This window comes from Anopheles arabiensis, chromosome 2 (genome assembly GCF_016920715.1).
Source record: "Anopheles arabiensis isolate DONGOLA chromosome 2, AaraD3, whole genome shotgun sequence".
Taxonomy (NCBI): Eukaryota; Metazoa; Arthropoda; class Insecta; order Diptera; family Culicidae; genus Anopheles; species Anopheles arabiensis.
Genome location: NC_053517.1, coordinates 49313606 through 49331788, shown reverse-complemented (window position 1 = coordinate 49331788; position 18183 = coordinate 49313606). Strand labels below are relative to the sequence as shown.

The following is an 18183-nucleotide window of genomic DNA, read 5'->3' as shown; positions in this document are numbered from 1 at the left end:
AGCTGAAAATGCGTTTGCTTCAAAGGAACGATTCGCCACTTTGATTTACTGCACTGTGTAATATCACCGGCGGCTTAACACACATCAAAGAAACAGAGAGCAAGTGAAAGGTCGGGCTACAGTAGATGGTTATTAGATGCATCTTATTTTAGTTTCCATGTCATTGTAATGACTCACATTTTGTAGGTAATATTTTAACAAATATATAACCTATGTCACATTTTATAGGTCTGCCGCATCACCGATATAAATCACAAAAATATAAACGCATTTAGTACGATGCAATTGAAGCGTTCATGTGCTGTAAACCTTCGAAGCGGACAATTGCTCCAGCGTGGTACATATCGCGACATCAATCCACTTCCTGCACATGGAACAAGTGTTAATAATATTGATTAACATCATTAACCTGATAAAGCTTGGCCTGTACACACACTATCGCTCCGTATCGCCCAGTGTGGCTTGTGCGACATTCTAGCACTTTCAAGTGCCAGCCAACGGCCGCACCTCCAAGAGCGGCATGTCACGGCCGTTAGTTCTGTCACTTTTCCGTTTTTTTGTTGTTGTTCCCCTGTACAGTACAAAAAAAGCCGATCAACCGTTCGTCAGGCAAAAGGGATGGACGCATGCGTACAGGACGAACCGACAGGGACAAACCGGCCAGACCTTGAGACCATGGCTTGGTTTGCGTGCTGGTTCAGTACCGTTTTCTCTTTCTTCGAAATATTTGACAAAGCTGTTAACGGTCGCGTGAAAGGAGAGAAAAGCAATCACAACGCAACGCCCTGGTTCGGAGCTCGCGCTGTAATCGATATCAATTATGACAATCGAACCAGTTCCTGCTCTAGACGGGCCACAGAATGTGTCTCATCGGAGGCATACAACAGAAAGAGACTGAGACCGAGATTCCGAGTGGCATCGTGCGGATGGTGCCTGATAAATGACAAGACCCACCAGCGCAAGATAACAAAACGTCGGTTCGGACCGGTTTGATTCGGCACTGCGTATGGGCTGGGTAGAAGAGGATGATATGAGACAGTGGCCAGCACAAAACTGAAAAAAACACACACACATCAATATGAGCTAAAAAATTTGCATGTCACGTTTGAAGCTAATAAAATTGTGGGACATATTTTAAGTGCTTATCAAAATAACTGTTTTCAGCGAAAAAGAGATGGCTGAGAACCATCCGAGGTTAACCGATCTCCAGCAGCCAGTTACATCTTCAACCACAATGTTGGATGTGTATGTGAGTGCATTTGTGTGCGAGCATTCTGAAAGACTATCCACCAAATCAATGGTTATTAATCTTGTCATATGAACATCCCGACCAACGGCGAAAGGCGAGAAAGGAATGACAGAACCTTTCTCTCCCACCGGGAATAGTTTGGAAGCAAAGGCACGAATCCAGCAATAATAAGAAATCGAACCAAATGATGTCCATTACGTTCATTAGAAGGAATATTACATTTATCAGGTCCACACTGTAGCTTCCAACGGAATGCGTCCGCGTTTCGATCATTCCCGCTGGTGCTCTCGCTACATTGTGCGTGATGCTGGCAGTTTGATTGAATGTTCTACAAAGCAAAAAGGGTAACTGATCACCGTTCGTTGCGTTTCCGGATGTTCACTGAATCAGAGCACAATCGTGTGATGCTTACAGGCACTCAACGGCGATTGATGGGATGCTGCTTCAAAACCCACTCGACTGCGACGTGTCAATCGATCGGAATCGAACGCGACACCCAACATGGATTTAATTAAGTAGAAGATTGAGATAAGCCGATCGCGAGTGTTGACGCCTTCGCACCCGTATCATCCAGCCGGTTGCCATGCCGTGGGCCGTTAGCGCATCGCGCTCAGTTTTGGGACAGCTGCTAAATTAATTTTTGGAATGCATGCTGCGACACACCATTTTCTTCTTCCAACAGCGATCGAACACGATTGAAAGCGACACGGGAAGAATTTGTCACCAAAGCGAAACGTCTGAACCTGGCCGTGATATTCTTGTCAGCACTGACCAATTTGGACTTGGACTTGAAAATACTTTCGGACTGCTCCGGGCACAGCGACACCTTAAGTCAAACACGCCAACGCCACCGGCACCGTGGCTTTGTGCAGAAGACGAATGCGTTAGACGGCGCTCAAGAGCTGCCTGCACAAATCTGCATCAATTAATCATGCCGTTTGATCAAATCAACCCCCAAACGCTGTGCTGGAGGTGCGATGGATAAAGGCGTCAAAATGCCAAAGATCTACGTTTTAGCTATGGACGTGCTTTGCGCGTGTGCTGCAAACGTGACACGGTGATCCATTCTGAAGAAGCACATTAATCTTCGCTTAATTAAGTGGTGAGAAGCTGGCTAGCTGCTAGCGGGAAGATGCAAAATGATGCATCTTAGAAGGCAGTAGTGAATTTTGCTCCCGTTATGTTCCAGGAACCGAAGACAGATTTCGTCTAGACGTGCACGTGACACGCAGGTTTGTGACGAGGCCTTTGTTTAGTGTTTGAAGGTAGATGACGTAGAAGCAAGTATTTCAGCCTTCGCTCTTCCGCATGAACCTTTATTCGAATCCAAATGAAGACGTTTCCACTGTCCGTGCGTGTAGTGTGTAAATCTTGGCGGTGTCTATCTGTCACGCAAAACGAACCACCGCGAAGTTGGACTCACCGACAGCCCAATTAATTTCAAACAATCGAATGGCCACTTTAACACATCCTGACAGACTGATGTCTCAACTGGGCCGCCGTCATGACAAAAGTGTATGGTTCACGCACCACGTCTGTCCACCACAATCGTTCAATCATTTATCACACCGTTCGCTTTTCGTCTGGGTCTGACCTGCGGCCAAGATTCCCAAATCCGCAACACGATACGTGACCGCACACGCACGCTCAACTCGCTGGGGAAGGTATCAAGTTCATGCTTTATGCTGAAGATAGTGCGCATGCCACCTTGTGTAGATTATTTTTTATGTATTGTGATGATCCGACGGGGATTGTAGTTTGATAAATTAGACCGAGAAGTGAATTTTGATTGCCGTTTAGATTGCTCACACTCGGTTTTTGTGGGTGTTTTATAGCCCCGTAAATCTAAACTCTTGTATTGTTCCTCTTGGGTTTCATCTTGCCCAAAGACTCTGTTCTTCTCATTACAAAGTGTGCCGATAGGACAAGAAGTCAACAACACATCGTTTCGTTTTCATCCCACTAGAACAGTTACAATGCTGCGGTTTGTTTGTTTGTAGTTTATCGCCATACAGCTTATTCCGGGAGCGATTTTTACACATTTTCTAACCACATTTTCTGAAGAGTACAATGTGTTGATCAGCCCCTAGAGCAACGCACATAGGATTTGTTTGTTTTTCTATAGGTCAAAAATTCACAACACAGGCTGTCTATGACGAGGTGCGATCAGCCCGAAATGTTTCCACAGCTCGCAGCATCACCATCGAAATTCACTCAATGCAACGAATGGGGAAACGAGTACTTTTAAGGAGCAGCCAAAGATCTAAACAATTCAAACATGTGTTTGACATTGCTTTCCGCGCCTGTGGCAGGCCGCAACCGCAAGCCGTATCGCTGTCCGTATTTGAATGGAATTGTTCGCCCAACACTGCGCGTAATTGAAATTCTGAAGGGATCGAGTGCCGTGACCCACGGCTATACAGCAATGCATCGCACAACGGACCGGGAAAAGCCCCTCACGACGGGAAAAGTGGAAAAGTTGATATGTTAATTTTGTTGAGCGCCCTTCCATTTCATAGCGCCCGTAAGGGCGCAAAGGCTCGCCGGGTGAATCTTGTTGTGTTACGGTTTGGGTGTGTGCATGTAGCATGTTTTGTTGACACCCAGAGGCAAGCAGAGCCTTAGGGTGCGGCCTGCATTTCGGTAGGGTACACTTCACGTGGCCCCTATCGCACGCTCGTCTGATGTATGTTGATGGATTTATTTGGGTTTAAATACGTGTAATCCTATTTTAATCCAGTTTTAATGATGCGCTTCAAGTGCATCGGTGGTGGTTGTAGCGATAGTGCGCGAAGTCTTATGCGTATGTACCGCAAATACAATCGTTCCATTCAGTTCCGGCACGTTGTCTTTTTGTTGTTGTTGTTGTCCGTCGTTGTTGCTACTCTCCTAAGTTATAGCCTTCTCGCGTAAGCTTCGTTTTCTTCGTTTCGAAAACGAATGGCGCTATAAGAGGTTTCTGTGTTTAACTTGTCAGTCACATTAACGCATCACTATTTGATATTTTTTTAGGGAGTCTTTAATCAATTTCCAAACCTAATGCAACGCACCGTCAACGAGAGTATGTGTGTGAGTGTGTTTTTTCATGTTCAAATATTTTGAATATGTTTATTTTTCCGCCTTCCCCTTGATTCAAAAAAAGAACGATTTTTCATTTTTGCAGCGACAAATGATCCAATCGTAGCTAAACTCATCACCTAATTTAGCACCCGAGCAATAACAACATTTCATTAGCCAAGGTTTGATGAAGTTGATCGAATTCGATACGCTATGGGAAGCGTGCTATGGAAGATTGTTAGTTGTGCTATGCGTCCTCCCTTTCGCTCTGTGCCGTACCAGAAGTCACTAAAGTTTTTAAGCATCATTAAAATTCAATTTCATTTTATTCTCTTCATTTGTAACGTCCTGAACGCCGTGTGGTACATGGCGCCATCGGTGGCCCATCGAATTGGGGTGCATTGGTACAACGGGCCCAGCTCAAACACTGGCACCTGGAGAAGCCAGAATCGATAAATCATTCCGCAGGCTTCGTTTTTTTACGGCAGTGTGCCCTTCGCGACCCCGTCCATTTTCATTGGCCTCGGTTAACCTCAAAAACCCATTCGGGCTGGCATTGGATAAAGCCTTCCGCGGGATGCAAATGATTTGATAAAGATTTGTCGCTGCTGAAGCAAACGACGGGCTGGTGCGGGGAAATGGGTGAACCATTCCGTTTCCAACGCTCAGTTGCATTCTTTCTATTGAGTCAAGTGAATGAGAAAAAAAATGTATCCTATCATAATATGTAGAAAACGAAAAAAAATGTCTAAACGAAACGCCTAGCATAATTAACAGCCGATGTCCTCCAGGAACCCATGCCGAGCGTTAGTGTGGAACAAATTCTGGCGGAGCTGTGCGCGGAACCTTTCTCTGCTTCGCGTGGCCTGGGAAGTATCGCATGCAACGTGTTCCAGCAGAAGTCATAAATTATATCAAAGTTTTTAAACAGTTTTGTTTTTTTTTATTCGTTCTCATTTCGATTCATCCCAGAAAAAGATGCCACCGGTTTGATACACTCCTGGAATGCTTCTGGTATAATATCTTACAGTGACGTTCTAATCGTTTGGTGTGATGACTTAATACAGGGAAGAAATATACTGATTGTTATCATGCTATTGAAAAGCATGGAAAAGCCTAGTTTCACATTCCTGCCTAAAGACTTCTAAAATAATGTATAGAATATCTGATTCAACTATAAATAAGTTCACCTAATTAATCCCTCTTCACCATTCACGTTTCATTTGCCATTCAATTAAAATACATCGTGTAAACATACCGGCGGCTTAGTGAATGTTTGTAATTTCCTCCTCACCAACCTCGGGTACCATAATTTGGCTGCTCCGTGTTTAGAAAAATAGCAATTTACCCCGAATTTCATGCTTCACACACTTTGTGCGATCGTTGACCTCTCGCGCGTGCTAATACGCAGTGGGTCGGCAAATTCGCACAAGCAGTTGTTCAATAATCTTCGATTTTCCTGGCCCATGAAAATCTGCGCACTGCGTGTTTTCTCGAACGGTGTGAGCAAATTTTTGTGCAAATTCTAACCCGAACCTCTCCGCCCGTAGATCCCCAATGGCCGAAACGAGCCGACAGTCGAACAATTCAGTCACGCGCAATATAAACATGCGTGCCGTTGCGTAAGCAGTCTTTCAGTCACAACAGGAAATGTTGCTTGCGCAAGGAGGTTCTCCTCTTACCCTGCGTGGACGATGAAGCGAGAGAAAAATGTCGGTACTTTCTGGTGGTACTTTCATCAAAGAGGTCACATATGTCACACTACCCGCTTTGATCAGAGACCAACCCAGATAGCCACCAGCCCACGATGGCTACACGCTGCGGCCACGCTACTTCTATCGCATGCACGCGAACCAGACATTGAACTTGAATTTGTGCCCGCGGTCCGTTTTCTTTCCGCCTACCCATTGGTCGCTGCTGTTTTTCCGCATTTGCATGAGGCCACATCACATTTGATCTGTCATTTGTTAGCTTTTTCTTCCTGCATTGTTGTGGGCGTTTTTTGTTGTTTCTGCCTGCAAGTTAGTACGCAACCACCGACACGCGCGTCGCCGCATAATTCTTTCCGTACGCGACACTCGAACAGCTCGAGGCTTCTGAGAATGAATGTATTTTTAAACCCACTCCCGTCAGATCATTCCCTCTCGCCACCTGTGCTGTTCAAAGAGGCGCAAATCTTCCACAGCAAGAGATAGGGAGGATACACAGGCAGCACTTAACGATGACCTGGTCATCACACCAAACATGCAATAAAATTGGCGCTACCGATCGCTAATGGCCACAGAGAAAGCATGATCGCGTAGGTAGCCGTGTATGTTTTGTCATATGTGCAAGATGTGGCAACAAAGACAAACTACAAGACAGAGGAATGATATAAACAAACATCTGCCCGTTCTATTCCCGCTGCTCGGTAGTGGTTCGAATCTAAACAAACTGTCAATTCGACCGTTTGATTCAGATACGATACTTCCAAGCGCACACGTTCGATGGTATTAAAGGAATTGTATAGCTGAAGTGTGTAGTGATTTAGTGGTTGCGTCCTTAGCCTGTCACTTCCCAAGGGAAGTATTCTACATAAACAAATACATAGCTGAAGGACATCTTGAGTTGTTTATTTGTTGCAATCATACAGGAAAAGGAGCAACACGCCTTTTCAATGACAGTAAATACACCGATAGCATGGATATCACCATTATATATTTTAAAACTTATTGTTACTGCAACTATTATTTATCATTTTTTATAAAAACCTCATTTTGAACCAAATCTATCGGGCTCGAAAAACAGGCCCCTTCACATTCTTGACCTTTCCAATCACGCAACGATACTTCCAATATATTGCCGGACCGAGGCAGCAGGATTTATGATTTCACTTCGCAGCTTTATGACCGGTGGAGGATTTGAGTTTTCACTTTGCATCTCCATCGTGCGGCTTCGCGACTCGCGAGCCGCCAAATACCCGAAGTATTATAGGTCGTAAAAGAAAACGTGCGTGGAGAAAAGGGGGAAGGAAACAACAAACACGGGCGACATACGCACCGGCAGTGGAGAATGGTCCAACGGATTTTGCATACGCAATCTTCTACGCACGCCGGCTCGTGTCGGTCGTTGACCCGGGATGCTTGCCGAGGACTCCGATACCATTAGTACAAATGTGCGGTTTTACTTTTGCGTTGTAAAATTTAAAGTGACCTTTGGGGTGTAAATTATTTGAAGAGGCATCAGTTAAGGTTCAGTATGTTGGGTAGAATTCATTTCAAACCTGGTTAAAATGCTTTTACATAACACATTTGCCCAACATTTAGTAGATTCTAGGTTCGTTAAAGCCAGAAAAAAAAAACGAAATACGAAATATAATTGATAAAACACATCATGCATTATCAACTTTGCAAAAATGCCAAAAAACGGTTTGCTTACACATTATAACAATTACAAGCAAACGCAAATATCGCACACCAACAAACAAAAATCGATTGGTATATTCCTAAAATAATCTATTTACGCGGCATTCCCGTTCGTCAACCGCACTCACTATTTTTGGCTAAAAAAGTGTGTCTAGGATGTCGTTTGAATGTGCGACAACACTTACTCATCGACTGGTGCACTGCCCCCATCTACGAATGGTTTCATATTTACGGCAATAATGCGTCAGGTATGTCAGCTCACGTTTTGTGGAACTTGAGTTGCACTTAACTACTGTCTGTGATGGTGACATAGTTTGATGTTTGATGAGTATGAAACATAGAGGTTTTTGTAATAGAAAAACCCAACTACAACATAATCATAAAATAATTTATTTGAATAATGATATTTAAAGATTAAACAAATTTCAGCCAACCAACCCTATGTTTTTGCTATTCGATGCTTGACACTGGCACATAGACCTCGGTGCGTAATGTGTATGAAGTTATGCAAGCACAGTATCTATGAAGCAAGAGTCTTAGTGCAACAATGTTCGCTGCACACTGTATTTGCGGACTCACACAGAACATGACATGTTGTACTAAGTACGGGTTTTGCAAATGAATTAGTTCCTATCATCGCGGGACGTTCGACCTGGCACCGATCTTCGTTAATGGTATGCCATCAATTAGAAACGTCACTGATCTGTAGTACTTTCAATGGTTGGAAATCTGGGCAGTCGGGCAATTTCATCGGGTTAGAAACGTGTGGCAATAGTTTGCGGAAGCCTTTTTTTCATGTTTGTTTGATGTCCATTTTTAAGACACGTTTTTGCAATAGGAATTTGCTTTTCTTTAACCGGATTCTTGAATGCCTTAATCTATGGAAAACTCAACTCATAAACAAGACGCTAGAGAAGTGACACTTTTATTTACGTTCCACTGTTGCTCTTTATCAACAAACAGCGCTAGCCTTTTCCGAAATGCTATTATAAACAAAAGTCAATAACGCACGTAAATTAGCATCTAGAGTCGCTTCGCTAGCCGTTCGACCAGTTTTCGATCAGCGGGACAAACTGCAAAAGATCGTTACCATTTCACGGGCCATTTACATGGTTTTTGTTAGTTCTTGCGTTGTGTTTCGCTAACCGTAAATGAAATTTGTTATTCAAATATGGCTGGGGATCTAAAGCATACCAGATGAAAGCCTAACTCAATGTTCGACACATGACTAGACAGTTTTTTAGTAAACTGGTAGTTGTTTTATCTATAAGCGTGAATGAGTTTCTATGATATTATAGAATATGTATGATACAACTATACCGATATCAAAACCTCAATATCACATGAAATAAAGGTTATGCTATAAATTCTTGAAATTATTTAAAAAAAGGTTTAAAATTACCTATACAGTTAACTTAATTTGATCACAAAGATTACAGTCTCTCAAAAGTGTCCTACGATTGAAAATTTACCTCCTCATTTCATACCACTCCTATGTCGCGTGATAATGTATTCAAAGCGGATTAAAACACAGAAATTTGAACATTTTGACCTAATCGTAAGCGTCATAACAAAACTACCATTCAGCTTGATCCCATTCACTTTCACTCACTGTCGTCTGTTCAACTGTGGCCCTTAAACCTAGCAAGTCTCTTATGTGATAGCTGGAATATCAAGCCCTAATATTCGATATTTTCCCATTCGCATAACACAACATTGCATAAGCGTGGCTAATTGATTGGTCAGCTTCACGCACTGCAGCTGATAAGCTAGCAGAGTACCTGTGAACCTTGTCCTTCCTATCTTAGGAGTTATCAAGTAAAAGGTAGGTCCAATCCGGTGTGAGTGAAATCAGCGAAGTGCATCTCGAAGCATACCGATAGTAAAATCTTTTGTTTTTTTTTTGTATTTCTTTAAAAATATCGAATTGCATTTGGCCTTGAAGGGCTTTAAGATTTATGACTCGTTTAGTAATGAAGATATAATCAAGAGAGAATAGCACAATAAAATCCCAATTCCGTTCCAAAATTGATCAATTCAGATGGTGGTTTTATACTTTCTCCAAAGACAAAAGAAGAAACGGACAAGAAGCAAGCAACAGAAGATTTATTTCATATCAATATTTCAATGTTTATTTCCCCAACGAGCAATCCTTTTGCAAGCAGACCCAATGGTCACAGAAGGTCTTCGGAATTGCGAACAAAAAAAAAGGAAACATATCTTAATCACGCTATTCGCGAAAAAACAGCAAAGCAAAATATTAAAAAGGGCAACCAATTCTATGCATCTTGATTGAGGAACGATGTCGCAGTTACAAGACAGATTTTTATTTTTTTTTTATCAACGACGCGGTTCGATTGAGCTGCCTCATTGGATTTTTTTCTCATCGAAAGTTGCGTCAGCGGAAGTCCCCATTTTTAAGCTGTTTAGCTTGTAAATTTTGCACTTCTCGGTATATGATCGTAACTGGTTGATCGACCGATAATAGTTTGCATCATAGTAATAAAACAATACAATGCTACTTTCCATCTTGAAACGGCATTTTGCATTGCACGAACCAATAGGGTCTTCTTTTGATGCATCAATTGCACCATACTCAACGCAAAACAAACTTCCCCATTCACCCTGTTAGACAGCCTCTAAAGCTTGTGCGCTTTTGACCGTTCTAGCCGCAAAGTAGTTAAGCCACTTAGCTGCGAGAAAAAGCATCGCAATAAATAATCATAAATGAGTGTAATTTATTCCCATCCCCAACTAGCGAGGATGGTACGGTCAAGCTTATGTCTTCATTATGCTGCTCCGTAAAGGAGAAGGCTTTTCGTACGGTGGTAATGGATTTCTTCTAACCGTCCCACAACAGGCATGTGTTGTGAAAGGTACCATAAGCGGAACACGGTGGCAAGGCTCAACACCAACCCTTTCGATTGGCCAGTGGTCTGCAAAGACTGGGTGGTCATAAAGAAAAAGAGAAAAGAATGCGACCATTTGACAGACCCGATACCATCTGTCAATCCGACCCACCATCTATCCAGCCATTCTCGTTAGTATGTGTTGCTGTCTCGATCATTTCACGCCTGATTGAGTCCGGCACGATGCACACCGCCCTCTCGACAGTGGTATTTAGCCGAGTCCAAGGAACTGGTCCGGCTGGGCTACCTCAAGCGACCGACGTTCATCAATCAAACAGCTGGTGGATAGTCGAGAATGCATTCTAGATTACTACTGATGCATTCGTTTGCTCAAGTGTGCTTGGTAGTCCAAGGAACAACAGTAGAAGAACCAATTTGTATTCCATAACCGCCTGCACGTCTGCCTCTTGCTACCGCGTCCGTACGGTGATGTCAAATAAAACAAGCGCAATTAAATTAAGCAATAAAACTCGTCGCAATGAGTGCGCTCGGCTCTGTACGACGGCGAATATCACAGTCCGCACAAAGGTGTACAATGATGTATGGACAAGCTAATTGCCTTCGTACTAACTATCTAACTTATTTGCCTAGCTCCCACCATCGTGGCAACAGTAGCAGCTTCCGTTGAAAGTGAAAATGGAAACCAATGACCGCAAGTAGAAGTACAGAAGACGAGCGTTATAAACTGTACTGACGCCGAGACCACCGGCACGGTATCAGGTGGACGGGCTGAGTCGGTGACGTTGACCTTTGGTATGGATGGCGCTACCGGGCATGATAGAGCTGAGTAGCAATACTGCGCCATGATAGATTGATGTTTTGTTAGTACGCGTCAATTCTTATCTTCATCTCACTGGTTATCTTGAACCGCAATCAAATTAAATTCAATAATCTGCTACATATTCGTTACTCGATTAACTGTTAAAGAACTGCATGATCAACAGCAACAACGTCGGCGTTGCACTGTTTACTCTAGGTTGGAATAATATTAATTGCGGTTCAATAAGACATCACTATTACCTCCAACAAAAAGGATGATGGTCGACGAGTCCTTAAAAGTGTGAAAACTATTTCGAAAGATCTGGTACCGATCTAAGATCATGACACATGATAATGCCACTCTGCGGGATGAATAGATTCGATAACATGCGATTTGTGAGCAATTTTATCGTGATCTTGAGGCTTGAGAAGAATCGACATTTTCACACCACAAACTCAAACTACAGGTTTAGAAACTTCAACACAAGTCCTTAATGCGAGGACCCTAACTCTAAGCTCTTGCTTTGACACTGTCTTGCAGGAACTGAGAAGGTGTAGGAATGGCGTTAAAAGAAAGGACAAAGAAACGATACGCAACGATCCGTCCTCGGGACCCGTGACGACCTTTTGTGGCGTTAACGACATCGATGTCCCAATATTGATTGTTAATAATACTTTCCTTTGATCGCCTCGTTAACTTCGCTCTCCCTTTGCGTGTTAGCTCTAACCCCTTTATCAACCTGTCCAATAAACATTCAAATTTTATTGGTTTTCGGGCGGTCCCATGTCCCTATTCGAGTACTGCGACAAAGTATTCGCCTGAGTGTGTGTCTTCTCTTTCTCTCAATCCCACACCAAGGAAGGACACAAACTATGATCCTTCCGACACCTATGCGCTACGGGATATTGAGATGATGATTTGTACTTTTTGTGGTTTCCTTCCCATTCGCTTTTTTCTTCTCTGTGTTCCCATTTCATTCTATGATCCGCGACGGTTGCTTGCATGTCTGGGACAATTTAAACCTATCGCTGTAACTAGGAACAGTCTGATAGGAAAATCGACTTAAATCCATTGATAGCCCTCGGAACGCGTGCAACTCTTACAGAGCATGTTGGTTTGAAACGAAGCAGCGTGCCATCGAGTTCTTGGAAGGTCGGTTCCGTAGAATGGGACAAGCAGACGCCATGAGGGAAGTCAAAGGTTTTCAAAGTGCAAGCCAACAAACGTTCGTAACAAACCTTCTCATGCGCACATGCACTTGTCATATCACACTCTCTCGTCTCGTCTCTGGTATATTCCTTCCACGAGATCGCCACTTGACCAAATGGGGCAGATTGAATTTCACCGACAGTAAACATCCCGGAAGAATATCATTTAACGGCTACACTCGTGCATCCTACTGGCGACATATGCCTTCCATTCCTGTGCAAACGATCAACCCCCTTCACCAATCGTAGCCCACTGCCGCACAAGCAATTATGTATTCTAATTAATTCGTGTCTACGCGAAATGATGCAAATGATTAAAACGGTGTCAACTGCACCGGAATGCTAGAGCCCGGCAGTACAGTGGGCCATATTAAGACATTAAGTCGATGGCGTTAACTCGATTATCTTGTGCACTTAAAAGGCATGCGGCCACAACAAAGTGGACTGCAATTTTCGGATGCGGCTAATTACGATGCTAAACAGACGTGCGAGACTGACGCCACACTTTGCACTGAATTGAGCTTTATACGCCAACTGCTCTATCTAACGCAACTATTTCCTTCTTCTTTTCCATTTCCATTACAGAAGGAATTTACCGACGATTGTATCTTCAACGAGCAGATGGAGCAGCATCACTACAACACCTATTCCTCTACGCAACACTCGAACGCGCGCCGAACACTTTACCTCGCGCTGAACAAAACGGGCCAACCGCGCAAAATTCAGATCCCGGTGAACCGAACACTCGGCAAGCTGGCCACCTACACAAAGGCGCTCACCCTAACGGTAGCCCACGATCGGGTCGAGCAGCTGATCTCGCGGCTCTTCGGTGCCGACCACGTACGCCACGGTCTCAACCACCTGTGCGAAACGGGCCAACCGTTGGTGGAGCTGACGGCTAAGGAAATGCGTCCTAGGCCGGTGTGTGGGGCACAGGCCGGCCCTATGAAGGGTATGGCAGCCGCTACATCGACAGGTGGTGGTGGTGGTGGTGGCGGTGGTAAGAAGAATGGCCAGCAGAACACTGCGGGCAAAGACGAGAAGGAGGGGCTACGACAGAAGAAGAAGAAAAAGCGGCGGAAATGTCGGGAAGATGAGGTGCCGGGAGAGCACTGCTTTCGACCGGGTGCACCAGGCGCGGGCGTAGGTGGTACAAATAGTGGTAAGAAGAAGGCAGGCCCCAACCAGGGACAATCCCGGGGCAATAGTAGTATTAGTAGTGATAGCGGCAGTATCAGTCCTAGCGGTAGCAATAGTTCTGTAGGTAGCAGTAGCGCAGGCACCAACCAGTCAGCCAGTCTTAACAACGTCACCGGCAGTAGCAGTAGTAGCAGCAGCAGCAGCAGCAGCAGCAGCAGCAGTAGTAGTATTAGCAACAGCAGCAGTGCAAATAGTCTAATAGCAAGTATTAGCAACGGTGGACCCGTCCGTCCGGGTCAGCCGTCCGCCCAACTCACAGCAACACCAAATGCCCGGAAGCCGAAACCCACCAAGAAGCTACCGGGAGGACCGCGTAATGGTACACAGCCCCCGTCCGGCGGTAACACCGGACCAACAGGCGGTGGTCCCTCTCGAAAGCCGAAGAAACCTAACCAGCAGTCCCAAAATCAGCAGCAGCAAATGGCAAACGGTAAGCGGAATGGTACCGGTGGCAATTCGGCCAAACCCAGTCCGGCCAAGATCAAGTTGGTAGGGGCGAGTATAGTAACGAGCAAGTTGAGCCATCCAAAACCAGCCTCGCTGATGATCGCGCGGACAGTGCGGCCCACGACACCGTTTCCGTTGATGACAGCACGACCGACGTCCGTGCCAACGACGGTAAGCAACGATCTGCTGGACACGTCGCAACAATCCGACGACTCCGAGCTCGATATGGACGACGCGTTACTAGCGTCCGCCGAGCTGGTGGATGAGCTGGACGACCTCGACGAAGGTATGCTTACTGTTCCGGGTCATGCAAACAACTTTGTGGACGAGGAAGATTTAGATGATATGGAGTTTTGAGTACTTTCTTTTGGCCGTACAAATTAGTGTCTTGCATTAGTTACTCTTACCGATCGTACCATTTGCGTGCCGGACGAAGAACACTTTCGCTCCGAAAACAAACAAAGCACAACAAATTCTAAATCATTAGAATATTAACAAAATCAGTTCAAGTGGGTGATTTAGGGAGGTGGTAGTAGCGTTGGCAGTTAGGAAAAAACAACACTGAAATCAGTACCATGCCTCCGATATGCATGTCCCAGAATGGTACTGACAAAACGTGGCGGTTCGATTACTAAACTCGAAAGCATCATACTTTTAGCGAGCAAACTAGTAACACAAATCAAACACTACTGCAACAGACACTACTTTTGCAAAATTCAACTACATTTCACACTTCTTCTGACGCATTCCGCTAAAGCGGCCATTGTTATGGAATGGCACATGTGTGCTGGAATTAGTACAGTACCTTCTGAGATGACAGTCTTGACTCGAACGGTCTTGCTGAAATGATCCTCGGCTGGAGGCGAAATCGGAATGCGCATTTTCTTCTTCTTTTGTCTTTGCTCCCACTATCTTCATTTTCCGTCTTGCGATCATAGATACAAGAGCGTTTGCCTTGCGTTATTTTTTTATTACCCAAAGTTTGACAATCCTAAGAAACGTTAAAGTCACACCGCTCATGTCCCTGTTTCTCATCAGTCCGTAAAAGATCGCGTTTGTGACCTGCAACTTGCACCATGCATGCATCTAACCTGATCTTGCGTCGATCAAAAAGAAGTCATAATACAAACAAATAGACCAGATTCAATCCAACCAACAAATAGATTCAATTTCCAGAGGATTCAGTTTTTTTGTGGTTAGTTCGAATCGTCTTTTATTTTATCAACTGCACGATAGATGTCTCGACAAAGGAATATTGAACATAACTACCAGTTGTCGTCTAGTTGTTGCATGTGTGTTTTGATTGAGTTCAGGGTACCCCAAGTTCTCTATCTTGAAATATGTCATTCGTTAGGCAAATCTAATTCCAGCATGTCCTGCATAATTGTTTTGCATGAGTTTTTTTTTCATCATCGAAATGTCTATTTCTAACCTACTGTTTTCTGTAGTAGTTTTCCTTGTCTGTGTGTATGTAATCTTTGAAGTAATGTTTGTTTTCAGCAACAGCAGCATGCCTAAACTCTCGTCAAGTTGGTAAAGCGTTGATCCAAACGGGACGAGCTCGCAATACACACTCCTCTTCGCGCACGTCAACCTACCAGCAGCATGTGGGAACATCGTAGAGCAAAGATCAAGTGACTGAAGATGATCCCTAAGGTGGTTGAAAACATTGTGTGATTTGTGCATGTTTTGTTTGTCGTATTGTCTTGCGTCTGTTTGAAAGTAGCATCATGAATTGTCGCATGTCTCATCACCAGAAACATCATAACCTGTGGCTGTGCATTTTGATCGTGGTGTGTGCTATTGTTTTCCTTCTTTTCATCATCTTAGGTGTACGTGTGTGTGCGTGTATGTATTGTAATATCGTACCTATCGTACCCGTTGTTCGTCTGTGCGTGGGATATGAGCGTCGCGCGTTAATTCGAAACCTTCCTGTTCTTCTCTATTCCGCTGTTTCTTTTTCAGTTCCAGGATCTCCTACTGCTTCTTCCTGGCATGATTTGCTCCCCACCAGCTCGGTATCCGAGCAACGCAGCCGCTACAAAGCAATGTCCTGTTGTAACTTCCTTAGCCTAAGCCCTCTCGCTCTGTACGGTGTCACTGTGCATTTGCTCTATCTATGATCGGAGACTTGGAGGTATACTGCAAACCAATAGGCACGTTAACGAAACAAAAAAAACTTGAACTAGTCCCAAATTAAAACCTCATCACAGTGCAGATTGGGAGCTGGGCAATGATTTGTCACCGAGGAAAAGGAAAAAAGCGCTAACAAACAAACATTGGTGATATGAACACATTGAACGAATTGGCAGCAATGATTAGTGAAGAGGAGGAAGAGAAATCTCATTCAAACGCGGTGACAAACCACTAAGGAACGGTAGAGACTGATTTTTTGAATTTTCCTTTTATTGGCGGTATCGCTTAGATAATACTGCCAAAGCTGATTCATGTTGTTTGTTACCCTGCTTTGCGTATGCTTTGCAGAATGTTTTAAGCCACCGAAGAACCTGCCCAATGTCCAATGCTTTGCTTTTTGTTTACAGTGCCACTGTTGTTTTCATTACTTTACGCAATCTTTTCGTTGCAATGCCGCTAATTCTCATCACACTCGAAAAAAACAAAACACACACACACAAGAGACAATGATCACTTACAGCTTTTGGCCATAATAACTTCCAGGGCCCTTGGTAAAAGGGGTTTCCATGACGTTCATAACTGTAGGTTACACGATAAACATACATTAAATGATTGGTTGACCAAAGGAAAAAATATGATCCAATGTCCTTCAATCCAGTGTCCCTACGGAAATTGTGCAAATATTTTGTTCTGCTGTTACTGCGTGTACATAGTTAGCAAATAAGTATGATGTAATAGTATTTCAAACTCATCTGCCAGTCAACTCACTCGCTATAAGTAAGCGATAGTCCTTATCCCAATAACTTCATTTTTTTATGTCCACGATGTATATGTTCATGCAAGCAGGAAAGTCGAAATAAATCAAAGCACTTATTAGAATCTATGCTGTATTTGTTTGTTCGGTGGTAAGCGTATTGTGTATATTCAGATCTGTAGCAGAACTTCCATGCGTATAATGCTCTCGGAAGAACTGTATTTCAGTTCATACAAAAGAACTGCGCAACCGAATGGATCTGATTCTAGACGATAGCCTTACTCCAACAATGGCTATCCTTTTGAACTTGCAGCAGATTAAGATGCTAAGGCAAAAGTATAACTTAAAGAATATTTCCAAATAACGTTCTAAAGAGGACTGTACCTTTGTACTGACATCCAACACCGTAGACGTAGCAATACTCAGCAAAATCAGCATCTTGTGCGAGATCTTACTCAGGAGTTCAGAAATCGAACAACACTAATTAGAGGGCTAAGCGACGAAAAGGGACAACCTATAGACGCACACATACAACTTTTGATACACACTTACCGACAGCTGAGATCAGCGACTAGACGAAGATTAAACGATTTTCCCATGGCGCAGATATTAGTTTTGACGAGTCGAACGAGTTCGATTTAGTGTCTAAAATCTACTCAAATCTGCCCATTAACGAACGAGTAGAACACGACACCGAAAACAAGTTATACCAAATAGTCCTAGTAGTGCTAGTGGTAGGATGCAAACGATTCTTAAAGCTTGACCTCGTTTCCACACTCGGCAAATGATAGACAATAATACACGAACTTTCAGGAAGCAACAATGAATCCGACACTTCTGCAAGCCTTAAACTCGGCAGTATAAAAAATAGGAACTGAAAGGAACAGTAACTCTATCGGTGAACGTTCAATTTTACAATATTGCTTGGTCGCTAAACAAACGTTTGTATGGAAGTAATTTATAAAATCCAGCCATAATATTTATTATCAAAGTCTTTGCAAGACTATCGCATCCACCAGCTGCCAACAGAAAAAGTCATGTACATGTTGTGTTCTAGTT

General features: G+C 43.7%; 1 protein-coding gene across 5 annotated transcripts in view; it reads left to right on the top strand.

Moving 5' to 3' along the window:
* Positions 1 to 17686, top strand: part of LOC120897606 — a 55552-nt gene extending 37866 nt beyond the window's left edge. For 3 of the 5 annotated variants that reach the window (XM_040302601.1, XM_040302603.1, XM_040302600.1), the window contains 2 exons: positions 13173 to 14520; positions 16200 to 17686. In XM_040302601.1, the coding sequence (XP_040158535.1) occupies positions 13173 to 14520; positions 16200 to 16357 (1506 nt within the window). In that variant the 3' untranslated portion in view covers positions 16358 to 17686. Of the gene's footprint in view, positions 1 to 13172; positions 15415 to 15734 lie in introns of those variants that run through there. The other 2 variants (XM_040302604.1, XM_040302605.1) reach the window with 2 other exon arrangements.
* Positions 17687 to 18183: the final 497 nt, after the last annotated feature.